We start from the raw sequence: 13,616 nt of genomic DNA, 5'->3' as shown, positions 1-13,616 counted from the left end.
GTATTTGTGCAACTTAAAGTCTGTCAGGTTAGACACATTTCACTAAAACGTATTTAACACAATATTTTACTTAACATTTAGCCTATTTGTCACCAGTTTTACCATTTTTGCAAAGTTTATAATTGTCTTTCCTGGTTGGACATGAGCAAGGCCAAAATCCATATAAAAAATTACACTATAGTTATGATTTGACAATGCCATATTACGCCGCCTATATTTTGTTGAATGACTAAACCGTCTGATTAAATGTTAGTTAAGTGTAAATTCTGTATTTTCAATGGAACGTGGCAGACATTAGAGCTGGGTTCTAAAAGGCACTGATTCCTCTCATTTTAATATTTCATTTTTCAAAATGTCTTCACTAACCGAAGTAAAAATATGATCAAGGTCAGGGGTGGGCAAACTACGGCCCGCGGGCCACATCCGGCCCGCCGGGCCTTTCAATCCGGCCCTTTTTTACCCTCAGGCATCTGTCTGCACTTGTATCCTTGATAAATAGGACGTGAAATGAATTAAATAGCCTATATTTGACAGAAAGTGATATTTAATTTGTGATTTCTTTATTTTTCACACCAATGCTCGCGGTCCGGCCCTCCGCTACTTCCCTGGATTCGAAGAGGAAAATAGTTGCCCATCCTACAAAACAGTCATAATTAAAAAGAACAGAACCTGTCGTGCGTACATTTACGGTATATCCATATATACGTTCAATTCACGCATGTGGAGATGGGTCAAAAGCCAATTGAAACTTGTACAAAGGAACTTTAATGCTCAGACTTTATTTTGAAGAATTAATTTAACACCTTTATTTGGGCTCCCAATACACAAATCATCAACAGTCTGCTGCAGGATCATAGTACACGCAACTAATCTTATATACATCTTATTTTGAGATTTTTCTGTAACATTTATTATACTGAGTAGTAATTGACAAGATACAATTATTACAAGGCCTTTTCATATTTGCAATTTCAGCCAAGATTTTAAATGCACTTTCACAGTTCTGTAGCACTAATGTCTGCAGCCTTGGATACGAGGCTTTGTATTGCTTATCCATAGAGAATAAAATAAGCAGACAGTTTTATTTCAAAAAACGGCGTTAAAACTCGCCCCGCCCACAATGATGATGGTAGAACTAACCCAAAGAAGGATTCAAGGATTCTTCTTAATTACCAAAAAAGTTTGAGACCTGAGATTTTAGTGGAACAAACTCATTAAACGTACAAAAAACATACACAGACTGGACTGCCTTGTAAACTCACGATTGCTGCGATACACTAGCTATGACATCCCTTTAAAAAAACATGCACGTTAAAATCATCGCCAAAACATTTAAAAATCGCCAATTTTATGCATTCATTTCTGCAAGTCATCTTTTGTGTTGCAAGCTAGTAGTATTACACAGCTCTATGCATATTACACAGACAGCTTTTACGAGAATCACCTTTTTTAAAAAGTAAAATCAGTGTGCATACACGACTGACGCAAAATTCAAGATAACTTAAGACAAATAAAATCTATAAATGATAATACCTTAAAATCTCAACACTGGATTTGAGTTACAAGTTCATTCCTTGGGCACTTAGTAGTGAGTCCAGCATATCAAATGTGTTTTTGTAGTCAGTGTGTTGACCATTAGGTGCGAGAAGTCCGTTGGTTCCATCATGTCCGTGATTCGCGTCAGAAAAATGTGAATTTAGAGACGCTTTTGAACTCCGACTGCTTTTTGATGCGTGGTGATGGTTGTGACTACCTGCGTCAGCCCTCTTCCTGGATGACGCTGCGGGCACATCGCCCCCTGGTGGCCGTATTAAAGTGTCTGTTGCTCCTCTGCCATTCACTGCGTACTGGTGTGAATGTTTCGAATGTCGATGGTGGTCTTTGTGCTTTTCCTTCGAGTCAGATGAAACCTTAATCCGCATTTTTAGCTCCTCATTTGACGCTGAGCCATTTTCTGCAAAGTTGTGGGAGATTTTGGGCTTTTTGGAGCTGGATTTCTCCCGCCTGCCTTCTGATTGGCCACTAGTGTGCGCTTGTGAGCGCTTCTTGTGGTGGTGGTGGTGGTGCGATGAGGCTATGGGCGATAAGGGTGGGTACAGTTCTGTTTCAGTTTTTACGCCGTTTTGCACAGCAAGGTCTGGTGCGTGTTTTTCTCGATACTTCTCAAGCGTCAACACCTTTTGCGGTCTAGAAAAAGTGGTTCCATTCCCTAATTGTTGATGTTTTGACTGTTTCTCAGGTTTGATCAACGTGAAGTCTGAATGAATCGGCTGGGAGAACTGCTCATACCCACAAGCCTTTGCTGCATCCACACCCAGGGGTTGATAGGAGGCAAACGGGGCAGTTAAAGAGTTTAAGGAGGGCATGTCTGCATCTGAGGTGGAGGGGAAGAAGCAGCTGGAGAGGCCGTCTAAAGAGGAGGACCCCTGGAAGGCACTGTCCACAGACTGACCGTCCGTCTTTGGCTTCTTAGAGTTTTGAAAGGCCTGAACAAAGAAGGAAATTAAGATTAAGAATCTTCATTGATTCACAGCTGTTGCAGTTTTCACTTTACAAAACCCATCATGTTGACAAGCTGTATTACCAAAATAATTACATAGAACTGGAAACATATTTTCAGATCGTCACTTTGTACATTAAATATTTCATATAATATATATTAGTAGCCATAGTTCCAGCAAACATCAGGCAGAAATATGTCTTAATAATCTGCGAGTGTCCATTTGTCCTAAGTTCACACTTCATGACAAGAAACAAAAAGTTTTTACAAAAATGTGTCTTAAGTAAAAAGCGTCATATTTTACATATGCAGCTTTTCTGACGAGCATTGAGATTTGCTACTTATGCATTGATCTGTGCTCGAGCAGCAACATTTGAATGAAAACACTTTTCTTAACATGTTTGAAATTCATACAGAACAGAATGTGTGGTTGGAAAATGTAGCAGTCCACTTTCTGATTTGGCTGTGCATCAATAATAATATAATAATGTATATTTACAATTTGACTAACTGTATAATATGCTTGGTTGACAATCTTAAAATGTAACTACAATTTAAAGATTAACACTACTAAAAACAGGTTGTCAAAATGAACATTGGTCATAACCAGAGACTTACCCTCCAGTTCCGTATCCTCTTCAGTTTACTGGGCGTTCTCTCCAGGATTTGAAGGAATTCGTGAGTGAGGTCTGAAACACAGTTACACATCAGGGACGCCTCCGCACACTGTTCAAATCACATGCAGTGCACCACTGAAACTTGATATGTGTCATTACAAGGGCAGAATGTGAGCAGCGCTCACAGTAAACCTGATTAAACTACACTTTGGGGCTCGTCGATAAAAGGCTGATCAATGATCCCACTCAACAGCACCAAATTAGAGGAATCAAAGGTGTCACTGGTCAAGACACGGAGAACAATGATCAAGTGCAGTTAGAGTACAACTTTGAACACATTTCTAAATACAAATCATAAGCTCATCACAAAATGAAATGCTACACAGTGAGACATCTCAGCATTTTGCTAGTCATAAAAACATAAACAGCACAATAAAACACATGAAGTGTTTGAGTCAGATATTTCTAAAACAAAAGGTTTTTGTTAGTGCATTAAAAACATAGTCCAAAAATATTGTTAATTACTAGGAATGGGATGATCCCGTTTTGTCACAAATAGATTATCTCGACATGTTGTTTCAAGTTTGTTGGGCCTCAGCAAAAAACTTTTTCAAGTTCAACTTCAACTTCTTTAAATTTTCTAAAGAGATTTTTTTTAATACTGTACAATTGATACAGAGAACGAGCAGTGCAGCCCCCCCAGTGTGTCAATGAGGACCGGGTTTTAAGAAATTATTTCAGAATCATTTTAAAAACTAGTGTTTTTCCTCACTCCCTTGAGCTAATGCTGCTCAAAACACCTTGTAACACCTTGCAATCATCGAGGCAGTAAAATAATTGAACATTTTTGTGATCAAATAATCATTGCAGCCCTAGACCTGAAGTAGATTGTCAAATAAAGTCTCTCTTAGAAGATGACAGCATTAAGTATGCACCATAACCTTTTCCTCCACCAAAATAACAGAATGAAGGGACACGTCAAACCCAACACCGCGAAGTTGGATCAATACAGCAATATTGAACTGATACTATTTTGAGAACCACCCTAACAATTACATATACCGTACTTTTTGGGCTATACAGCGATCCTGAATAAAAATGTCTAACGAAATTTACAAGAAACAAGTGATTGTGTAGTGCATGACTAATAGTTGTCCTCTGGTTCTCCTTGTTCAGCCTGTAAGCTTTGGTGGACGGCTATGTCTCAGGTTTGTAACTGTGCCAGATTCTCCATTTCCAGATGATGGATTGATGGATGATGGATCTGTGAGCTGTTCAAAACTTAAGAAATCGTTTTATAACTAAACCCTGCCTACTTTAAACCTCTCCACACCTTTATCCCGGACCCGTTTGGTGAGTTCCTTGGACTTCATCATGCCGAGATTAGATTACACACAGAGTACTCGATTTAATCATTAGGTCTACCGTATTTTCCGCACTATAAGGCGCACGTAAAAGTCTTTAACGTCCTCAATTATCAGTCAACTGTGGTCAGAAGCCGGAAGGCAGAAATCATCACTGAACTGCCGCGTGGGTCTGAGATGCGGCATCACATGACCAAAGCGTTTTAGCACGGAGCACTATCGGCGCTTTGTTGCTGTTACCATTTGCGCCCCAGCAGACATTAAACCGGGACACGGGACCTAAACAATCGGGGCAGTCCCAGGTAAATCAGTACACATGGTACACAGATAGCTGATGGTGCGCGTAATAATATCCGTAATAATATCTTTACATCAAAAGGCAGCAGTGCACCACGGAAGCTACAACTTTACACAGACTAGTTTGGCATCTTTAAACACATTTAGTTTGAGATTACACTTTTCCCTGGACCGAGGAGGGTTTTAGTGGGGAATAAGGCTGAAACGATTAATCAGCTACATAAGAGTAATTTGATTACCTAAAAGCTTTAATTTTATTGCCTTGAATTGTTCAATTTATACATTTAATTAAAACTGCAAGAATCTGAAGCGCGGAGCGCACTGAATAACTTGTGGAGCTTTCATTTCACACTGAAGCATAACAGAAGAGAGCAGCATATTTTAAACTTGCATGTGTGACTGGGAGAAACAGTTTTGTTGTGTGAAAGAGCGCAGAGGACCATGGGTATGACGGGGCAAAGACACGGTGAAAGGCTCACAGAGCTAATGGTGCAAAATGACAGCCACAAAAAGAAGTGAATGTAGAAACGGCAAAACACAAAGACACGCGGAGCGCGGACATGCGATAAACGGCAGTCTGCAGTTCAGAACCTGCTGCATTTAAATGAAACTTTCTTGGCGAGACCTGCATCACGTGGACCATATTTCTGTGTAAATATCTCATGTTACAACTTAACACTCGCTCAGCTCACACAGAGTCACCATGACAGAGGGGACAGTAGGGATGTGTTTTCTGTTAAGCTTCAAAAAGCTGTGTGTTTTATTACAATCCAACTCATATTTATTGAGAATTTAGTCTAATTAGAGCTGCACCACAGGGGGCCGCGGGTGCGGTACAAGACCCCGGTTCAAAAGATATCTGGCGTGTGTAAATATCTCATGTTACAACGTGGGCACCTGCGGCTTATTGACATGTGTGGCCCATCGTTGTACAATTTCTTGTTTCTTTGTAAATTTTGTTGGAGAGGATTTTATTCAGAAGCGGTGTACAGCCCGAAAAATAACAGCAATTTGGACTGGTGAAGTGAAATGTTGCCGTTTTAGGGACATACGTAAAATTAATTAAGCAGAAACTCCTTATTACTATGAACTATTTACTTTAAAAATGTATGTGCTTTTAAAGATGGTTTATGGAATGTAAACAAATGTATAATTACTCAATTTTAAAAAATGATCGATTACTCTAAAATAATTGCTCTAGATTGTATCATACATCTGGCTTCAACTTCACATGGACACTGCAGACTGTAGACACTGTAAAGGCCCCGCAGTGGAGGAGACCATGTTAAAACATGAATGCTATATTGATCCACCGTAGTGATGCACATGTTTCATTTAGACAATACTGATGCAGTTGTCTTTTGAACGTGCCGCGGTCAGCTGCTGCGCCTCGGGACTAAGAATATATATATTTTTTTTTAATATGAGAGATTCAGAGAAAATATCTGAATGTAATAAAACAAAAAATATAGAGAACATTACTGTCGACTGGCGTCTTCTACAGCTTACACTTCCTGCTAGATTGCCCCCGGTGGTCGTTTGGTAATTAAACTACGTCTAATATTAGATATCAATTAATATGTTTATGGTTGATTTGATTTTCTGAACTGCATATATTTTCTTGTGTGCTGAGAATGTTGGAGCAGTACGCGATTGCACAGGCGCGCAGCTTAGAGGGAACACTGGTGCCAGAGCTTTAGCCCTCACGTTAACACTTGTTTTATTCTTCTCAAAAGAAAAATGTTTTTCTCAATGTCTCAAGCCCCTCGGCATTAACATGGAAGTCATCTCACTAACAACTGATAACTTCAATCATGATCTTTAATCATAAAATCACGATATTTTCCCACACAATAATTGTGACTGTAAAATTGTATATTGCGGTATTTCTATTAATACAGAAAGTTTACGCAAGTGACAAAAAAAACACTCCAAGTGCAGCAGTGCACATGGACTTTAGCTCAGTGCGCAGCTTGGGTAAAGCATGGGGAAAGTTTAAGCTGTGTTTTGGAGGAGTTTCCAATCTAAAAATAAACAAATCTCACAATCTCAGTCTTGTGAGCACAATTGTGTGGCACGAGTAAAGACAAACTCACCATCTAGCAGCTGAAGATTGACATTGCGGTCAACATATTCCCACCAGTGTTTTCCGTCGGTGGACACGGGGATCTCCCAGTTGGACCATTTACAGGCCAAATGGATGCACACACAGGACACGATGGTGGGTCGGTACTGCAGACAGAAGGTGGTCAGGTGCAAGCTGCAACGGCAAGCAAGGGGAGAGAAAACAGTCAAAATTTAGATTAAACCATTATATTTACAACAGCGTCTTTTACATTAGAGCTACTTTTTTGTACTGTCTCTATTGTTATTTACTTAATTTAAACGAACATCCTTTATATCATAATCTAAAGATAAAAAGTTCACAATACAGCCACACCTTACCTCAGTCCATTGGAAATTTTAAGTTTAGGTTTTGTTAAAATGCGTTCATAAAATGCCTGCTTCATTCAAGGAGGTGGTTCTCAATGATTCCGAGTTTTGGTGTTTAAATAGTTTTCCGGGTGTTGCTGAGAATCAGGAAAATGAAGTCTAACAATAATGGCTAAATGCTGCTTAGATTTTTTTTAAACTGTATTTGATTCTGAAAAGCTGAAGTGTAATAATAAAATTCACACCACATTAACCCCCACAAAGATTTAAACAGAAAAGGCAAAGTAGCGGTTTCAGGTCGTGTGCATAAGAATGAGGAAACACTGACGACTGAGGCCAAATTATTGTCAAACGTCAAGTTGGTGGCGTTAGATTCAACTCAAAAACTATACTGCAAACACAAGATATCGCCACTACAGCTACAAGCTCAACACTGTTACTCAAAGACAATTATCAGCTAGGCGCTCGGCTCCATGCAGATACAGTATGACGTTAAACTTTTTGATCTCCATGGAGACAAGCAAGTTACAGGTCAGCTCTGTGTAGAGGCGACCTCGCTCAAAGAAAGCAAGTATGCTTTTCAAGGTATTCTGGGGTAATTAAATGAATGCTAGATAATGCTGTGGAAATGTATAGATAAGGCTGACAACACTAAAAGAACGTTCAGTTTTGCTCTTTTCTAAATGGCATAAACCAACAGATATTACTTTAAATTGTATGTATATAATATTAACAAAATGTTTGAATGCAATGCTCACGTCTTATCATTTTGATGTCACATTGAATTCTGTCAAATAACAAGCTCTTAATCTTCATATTGCAACTTCAGGAATGCATGGTTGCAGATTAAAATGTATTGGAAAATATTTTGTTAAAAAAGATAAGGTATATTTATCAATGCCATAGCTGTGATAAATATACAGAGCAGAAGGTCTGAATACACCACACAGAGCAAAGCAATCCAACTAGGCCTGTCAAGATAACACATTTTGAAGTTGTCACAGAAACTATTACAATTACAGATCATATTGAAACTACTACTGTAACTCCTAAACCAGATAATCACAGTTAACGCTTTTACACATGTACAGTAGTTAATGTTGATTAATGGGTCACTTATTTTTCTTCAACGAATCAAATTATATTGTACTACAAAAAAATACAACTGCTCACACAATCAATATTGAGCACTACAAAATATTATTTTACCATTAATTGAACGACAAATTGCTTCAATATCGTGACAGGCCTCAGCTCAACTACTTTACTTCAGACTACTAACGTACAGAAACCTCAACAATGTTTGCAGCATAGTTTGTGAGCTTTTGAGGGTTCGGGAAAAAGGCAAAAAAGAAAAAGTACAAAGTGTACTGTAGGCTATACTTACCATTGGCTCTAAAAGTTTAAGAATCTTTAGTGGCAATCTATATTCAGGCTACCAAAGTGTTTTCTTAGACATATGCACTCTGTACCAAACAACCTGGAGAGGTATAGCACCACTACACTCCACATGTGCGTTCCACCCCTCTGCGCCAACACGGAGCCCCTGTACAGTACACCGCACAGCAGCCCGGCCAGTACCGCCCCAGCGGGGTTTCCCACGGCCCGGGCGCAAGGGCGTTGGACACGAGAGGGGGGAAGCTATAGTGTGCCATTACAGTGCAATAGAGGGAACAGGATAATAACCTGTTGGTAGCCATGAAATAGGAAGTCTGTGCCAAATCCTTGCTTGCTGCAAAAGGAAGAAATATTCACGGTTAGCACAAGAGGTTAGCAGTGTGTTAGCCTTTTAGACCAAAGACGAGCCATTTACCTCGAACTAGCTGGGTACACCTCACCACATCTGTGTGAGGATGATCTACAGTAATTTCAAAACCTGTAATAAAGATTCAGTCAGTTCAATTTGAAAACTGCAGTTCTAGCAAGAGAGATTTAAAAATGACTATTAGAGATCAGGAATGTGTTGATTCATTCGAAGTTAGACAAATGTTAAACCACTGGAGATTTTGGTTTATTCAAACTTTTCCTGGCAGTGTGAAAAATGTATTTGCAGGGTTTAATTTATAAGAAACTACAGTAACCACCCACTGACTACCGTACTTTTCAGGCTTTAGAGCGCTCCAGAATAAAGGCTGCACGCACAAAACTACGAAGAAATAGATCTTATACATATACGGGCCGCACCTGACAAGAAACCGCAGGTGTCCACGTGACACATGAGATATTTACACATAAACGTGGTAGTGATGGGTCTTTTGAACCGGGGGTCTCGCGGTGCACCCGAGGTCCGCTGCGGGACTAATTAGACACATTTCTTAGTGAATTAGTTAAGATTGTAATGAAACACACAGTATTTTAAAGCTTAACAGACACATCACAGCCGTCTCTACTGTCCACTTTGTCCTTGATTACTGTGTGAGCTGTGTTTTCACATCTGATTAATTTGCTTCCGAGCTTGTGCATAGTGAGTGAGTGTTACGTTGTGACATGATATTTACACAGAAATATGTTCCAGGGTAATGATGCACATGTTGTCTTTTGACCTGTGAGTCAGGTCTGGCCAAGAAAGTTTAATTTCAATGTGGCAGGTTCTCAACTGCAGACCGCCGTATATCGCATGTCCGCCCTCCTTGCGAGTCTGTGCATTTAGCCGCGTCTAGATTCACTTCATTAGATTAAACTCCGTGAGTATGAGTCTGATTGTAATAAAACAGTGTTTTGAAGCTTAAAGAGAACATGATGGGTCCCCTGGACTGTGACCAATGTGCACTGACTGCATCTTCTACAGTGTGTCAACTGCAATTGCAACCGTTGCAATGACCGCAGGGTCTTAAATTCCAAAAAGTACGGTAGTTTCGGCAGCCATAGTCTAAGGCAGGGTGGGCAATTATTTTCTGCCGAAGAGCCATATCTGAATCCAGGCAAGTGATGGAGGGTAAAATATAGTATAATATTGTTATTTCGAGCAATTTTTATGAAGTATACAAGTGCAGAAACACGTTTCAGAGCTGAGATAATTTTACTAATTTCACTTTTTTGTTTCCATCGTCTTGGATAATGCTTTTCCCAATTGTATTTTCCTGATCTCTATTTAGGCATATATTTCAATAAACTCACCCAGTGTTTGTAGCACTATCGTTTCCAGTGCCACTAGCTCTTGTGCCTGCTGTTGGAATGCCTAAAATACCAACATCACAATATTAGAAGTGGCTCTTAACTTCAGTTATATTCCACACAGTAAGTGTTAGAATACAGGTATACATTGGATGAATACTACTTAATGCATAGAGGTGAGCGATATATAGAAACAATCCTAAAATCATATATTGTTTTAGAGATAGGCAAACATATATAATCTATCATTTAAACTATGTACTAAAACCGACTAACAAAAGAACCTAAGAGGAATCTGTGTAACAATTAAAGACCTTGTGTACCAGCTTGAGAAAGATTAATTTAGTGTAATCTTTCAAACAAGGGCATATATGGGCCTTTTCCATTAGTAACTACCAGACTCTACTCTACGCAACTCAGCCCTGCTTTCCTCTACCTCCTCAGACCAGGTTTAAAACCCTCTTTTTGGGCCACTTCGAGCCAAGCAGGGACTATACGTGACGTCCATCGACCGCCAGACGCAGGTTGGGTAAAAGTAATGTTTCTCATGAACGATTCCAGCAGCAACAGGAGACAGAATAAAACACAGCTGTGTCCTCTGTAAACATGCGCCGCACTCTAGGAGTTTAGAGTCTCAGAGGATTCTTAAACGTTAAGACAAAAATGCAGACTGCAGACATGAAGCACCTCTTTTCGTATGAACCCCAGGAGCAAAGACTGAACAATCATAGCAACCAAACACACTCTTATATACGAACATAAACAAAAGTTGAGCTAAAAAAGCTAGCACACCTAGCATGAGGCGTTTTCTGTCCAGAGTAAAGCCACTTGCTTTGAAACAACAAAGTGTTCAAAAATAACTCTGTCATCATCTTTGAAATGTGGTGCAGTAGTGTAAATAGATGTTTTGTAGACTGGGTGTCATTAAATTGGGGAGGAAAATACGACAAGGGCATGGAGGAAAACGCTGTAGTTAACTTTAGCCTCAAGATAGGCGAGTTATAAAGTTTATTTGTCCTGGTTGCTATTCCCAAAGTTTGTATCCTTCCTTTGTGTTCGTAATTCCGGCTGCTGTTTTATTGGCAGTTGCTGTAGCAGTATCGCTGAAGTTTTATAGTTACGATATCATGGTGTGTAGCAGTTGTCATGCGTTGTGTTCATCCTTTACGAGTCACAAATCACTTGCACCGTTTCTACGCCAAGCTTGACAAAATACTCAGCACAAATTGTAATGGAAATGCTACCAGGGCTGAGCGGGGCCAAAAGCAGAGCTGAGTGGCAAAAGTGAGGAAAAGCAGCAATAGTGACTAAGTGATTTAAGTACATGCTGATACTTTGTGAAAATAACATTTGAATATCGTTAGATACTGCAATAAATATACCTTTTTTCCAATATCGCCCAGCCCATATAACGTACGTCACATTTGGCCTTAATTTTAGTCTTGTTTTTACTTTACATTTTTCCTGTGTTTATATTCTTGCCTCAATATGAAAGCAAATGAAAATGCATTGAAGACCAAGAGGGTGTGAGGGTACTATATGTTTTAGAAGTTATAATGTAAATCCTATTGTATTATTGCCAGGGCTTTAACTGATACGATTTTTAGTATTTCATTCTTACTGTGCTACTGATATCCGATTTTAATTTTATTTATTTAACTTTGAAATCTTCTGCACGTCTGAAACTAAAATAATGTATCCTTGTGGACAAATCAAATTCTGAACCCTTGCACATATGCACATCATCTGATTCTTTATAGATTCTGCCCTCAAAACAACCCAAATGCAGACACGCCATGTTTCCTTTTGCGTAACTCTAGATCAAACAGCCATTGTATACTTACATTGCTCTTTATGTCTATGGGAGGCTCTTGAGGATTAATGTAGGCATGTGCTATTTTAATAACATGTTCGAGCTTCCTGGGTTGTTCTTCTACTTTTGCTGCTAGGAATAACGTGGTTTGGGAAATTATCTGCAAAGGAACAAAAGGGGGAAAAAACAGTTTAGATTTGTAACCGCAGATCATTTTAAGACCAACCTTCAGTTATACTTACATTCCTATGAAACTTGGAGAATGAATGGATCATATAAAACCTATGCATATAAACTATAGCAGTGTTGATGATTAGTTGAGAGCTGGGGATACAAAAGTTAAGGATTTTTACATGGAAAAAGGTGCAATCGTCTATTTCACGCTACGTAGACAGCTAGCTAAACGTGTGCCATATTGACGAAAATTAAACCTAGAAAAATACAACAGTTTGGCAACAAAGTGAAGTTTTTTTAACTACACTAAACACACCACTCTAACGATTAACAATTTAAGTTTTTGGACGTTATGAATCCTGTGTTTTTTGAGGCGACGCTAACAAAGAATATGCGTATGAACAAAAGCTAAGCTAGCAGCTAGGCCGTACGACGTCGACTTAACAAAACTACTAATTATACCACATATATTTTATTTTTGTTATGTTTTGGTGGTGATACACGGTGCTAACAATCGTCTAAATTGTGGACGTGACTTGTAGGGGCAGGTTTTTGATATGAATCTGTCACTACACCGGGCGGATTTTCAAGCTAACGATGCTAACACCAGAGAACAGTTTTGTTTTGCGGATACACGTTGAGTCTCTGGCCGATGTCTTGGATGAGGTTGGCGGCTTGCTGGCGGTACGAGAGCTCCCGGTCCGCCTCGATGCCGCAGCGGCGAGACGGCGTGTTGTCCAGCTGCTCCCGGGTGAAGAGCCATTTCGTGGAGGGTCCCCGGTGCGCCGCCATTACGCTGCCACCACAGCCTCAGCCCGACGGCGCGGCTCCTGCACCGGGAGGGGAGAGCAGGGGAGGCAGGGGAGAGGGGCAACGGAAGCACAAAGGCCGCGGCGGGGACTGGCAGGCGAGGCGCGCCCGCTGCTGGACGGAGAGGGAACCGCGGACAATGAGGACTTTTGAGAGATGTAATGTTGGTTGGAAATGTACCCGACAGCATGGGCGGAGCCAGGCCCTGGCTTTGGGGCTTGAGCCCCGGATCTTTTAATTTTTAAAAAATGCACTATGACGTCACTAAGTGTTTAGCGTAACAGGTAGAGCGTTCTCTTTACCCGTGTCATTGGTTATTTTTGTTGAACTGATGTATGATTGGCTGCATGTAGAAAGTGGGCGGGAGCGTAGAAAGTGTGCGGTGTTTACAGCACCTCATGCAATCTGACCAATTTGGCCTTTTCTACATCATTTAACTGAGGTTTCGCAAAAAGTGAAGGACACAAGAGCAGATCGACTGGAAAAAAGAGACA

At 40.0% G+C, this 13,616-nt stretch overlaps 1 protein-coding gene across 2 annotated transcripts; it reads right to left on the bottom strand.

Moving 5' to 3' along the window:
- Window positions 1-791: 791 nt before the first annotated feature.
- Window positions 792-13,195, bottom strand: ccnt2b (cyclin T2b). 2 transcript variants are annotated; one of them, XM_072465319.1, is made up of 9 exons: window positions 12,947-13,195; window positions 12,381-12,462; window positions 12,170-12,298; window positions 10,329-10,389; window positions 9,025-9,087; window positions 8,898-8,943; window positions 6,875-7,038; window positions 3,119-3,189; window positions 792-2,486 (listed from the first exon to the last, which is right to left on the bottom strand). In XM_072465319.1, the coding sequence occupies exons 1-9, from the start codon at window positions 13,102-13,104 to the stop codon at window positions 1,560-1,562; spliced, it is 1,701 nt and encodes a 566-aa protein (XP_072321420.1). In that variant the 5' UTR covers window positions 13,105-13,195; the 3' UTR covers window positions 792-1,559. The 2 variants fall into 2 exon arrangements, 1 of the variants encoding a protein (XP_072321420.1); XR_011931241.1 differs by lacking the exon at window positions 792-2,486 and having other exon boundaries at window positions 8,599-8,943.
- Between the last annotated feature and the right edge of the window lie 421 nt (window positions 13,196-13,616).

The sequence above is a fragment of the Eucyclogobius newberryi genome, unplaced genomic scaffold (assembly GCF_026437365.1).
Source record: "Eucyclogobius newberryi isolate DKJ021-1_F unplaced genomic scaffold, fEucNew1.0.hap1 SCAF_1, whole genome shotgun sequence".
NCBI classification, from domain to species: domain Eukaryota; kingdom Metazoa; phylum Chordata; class Actinopteri; order Gobiiformes; family Gobiidae; genus Eucyclogobius; species Eucyclogobius newberryi.
This window is presented reverse-complemented; position numbering and strand designations above follow the sequence as displayed.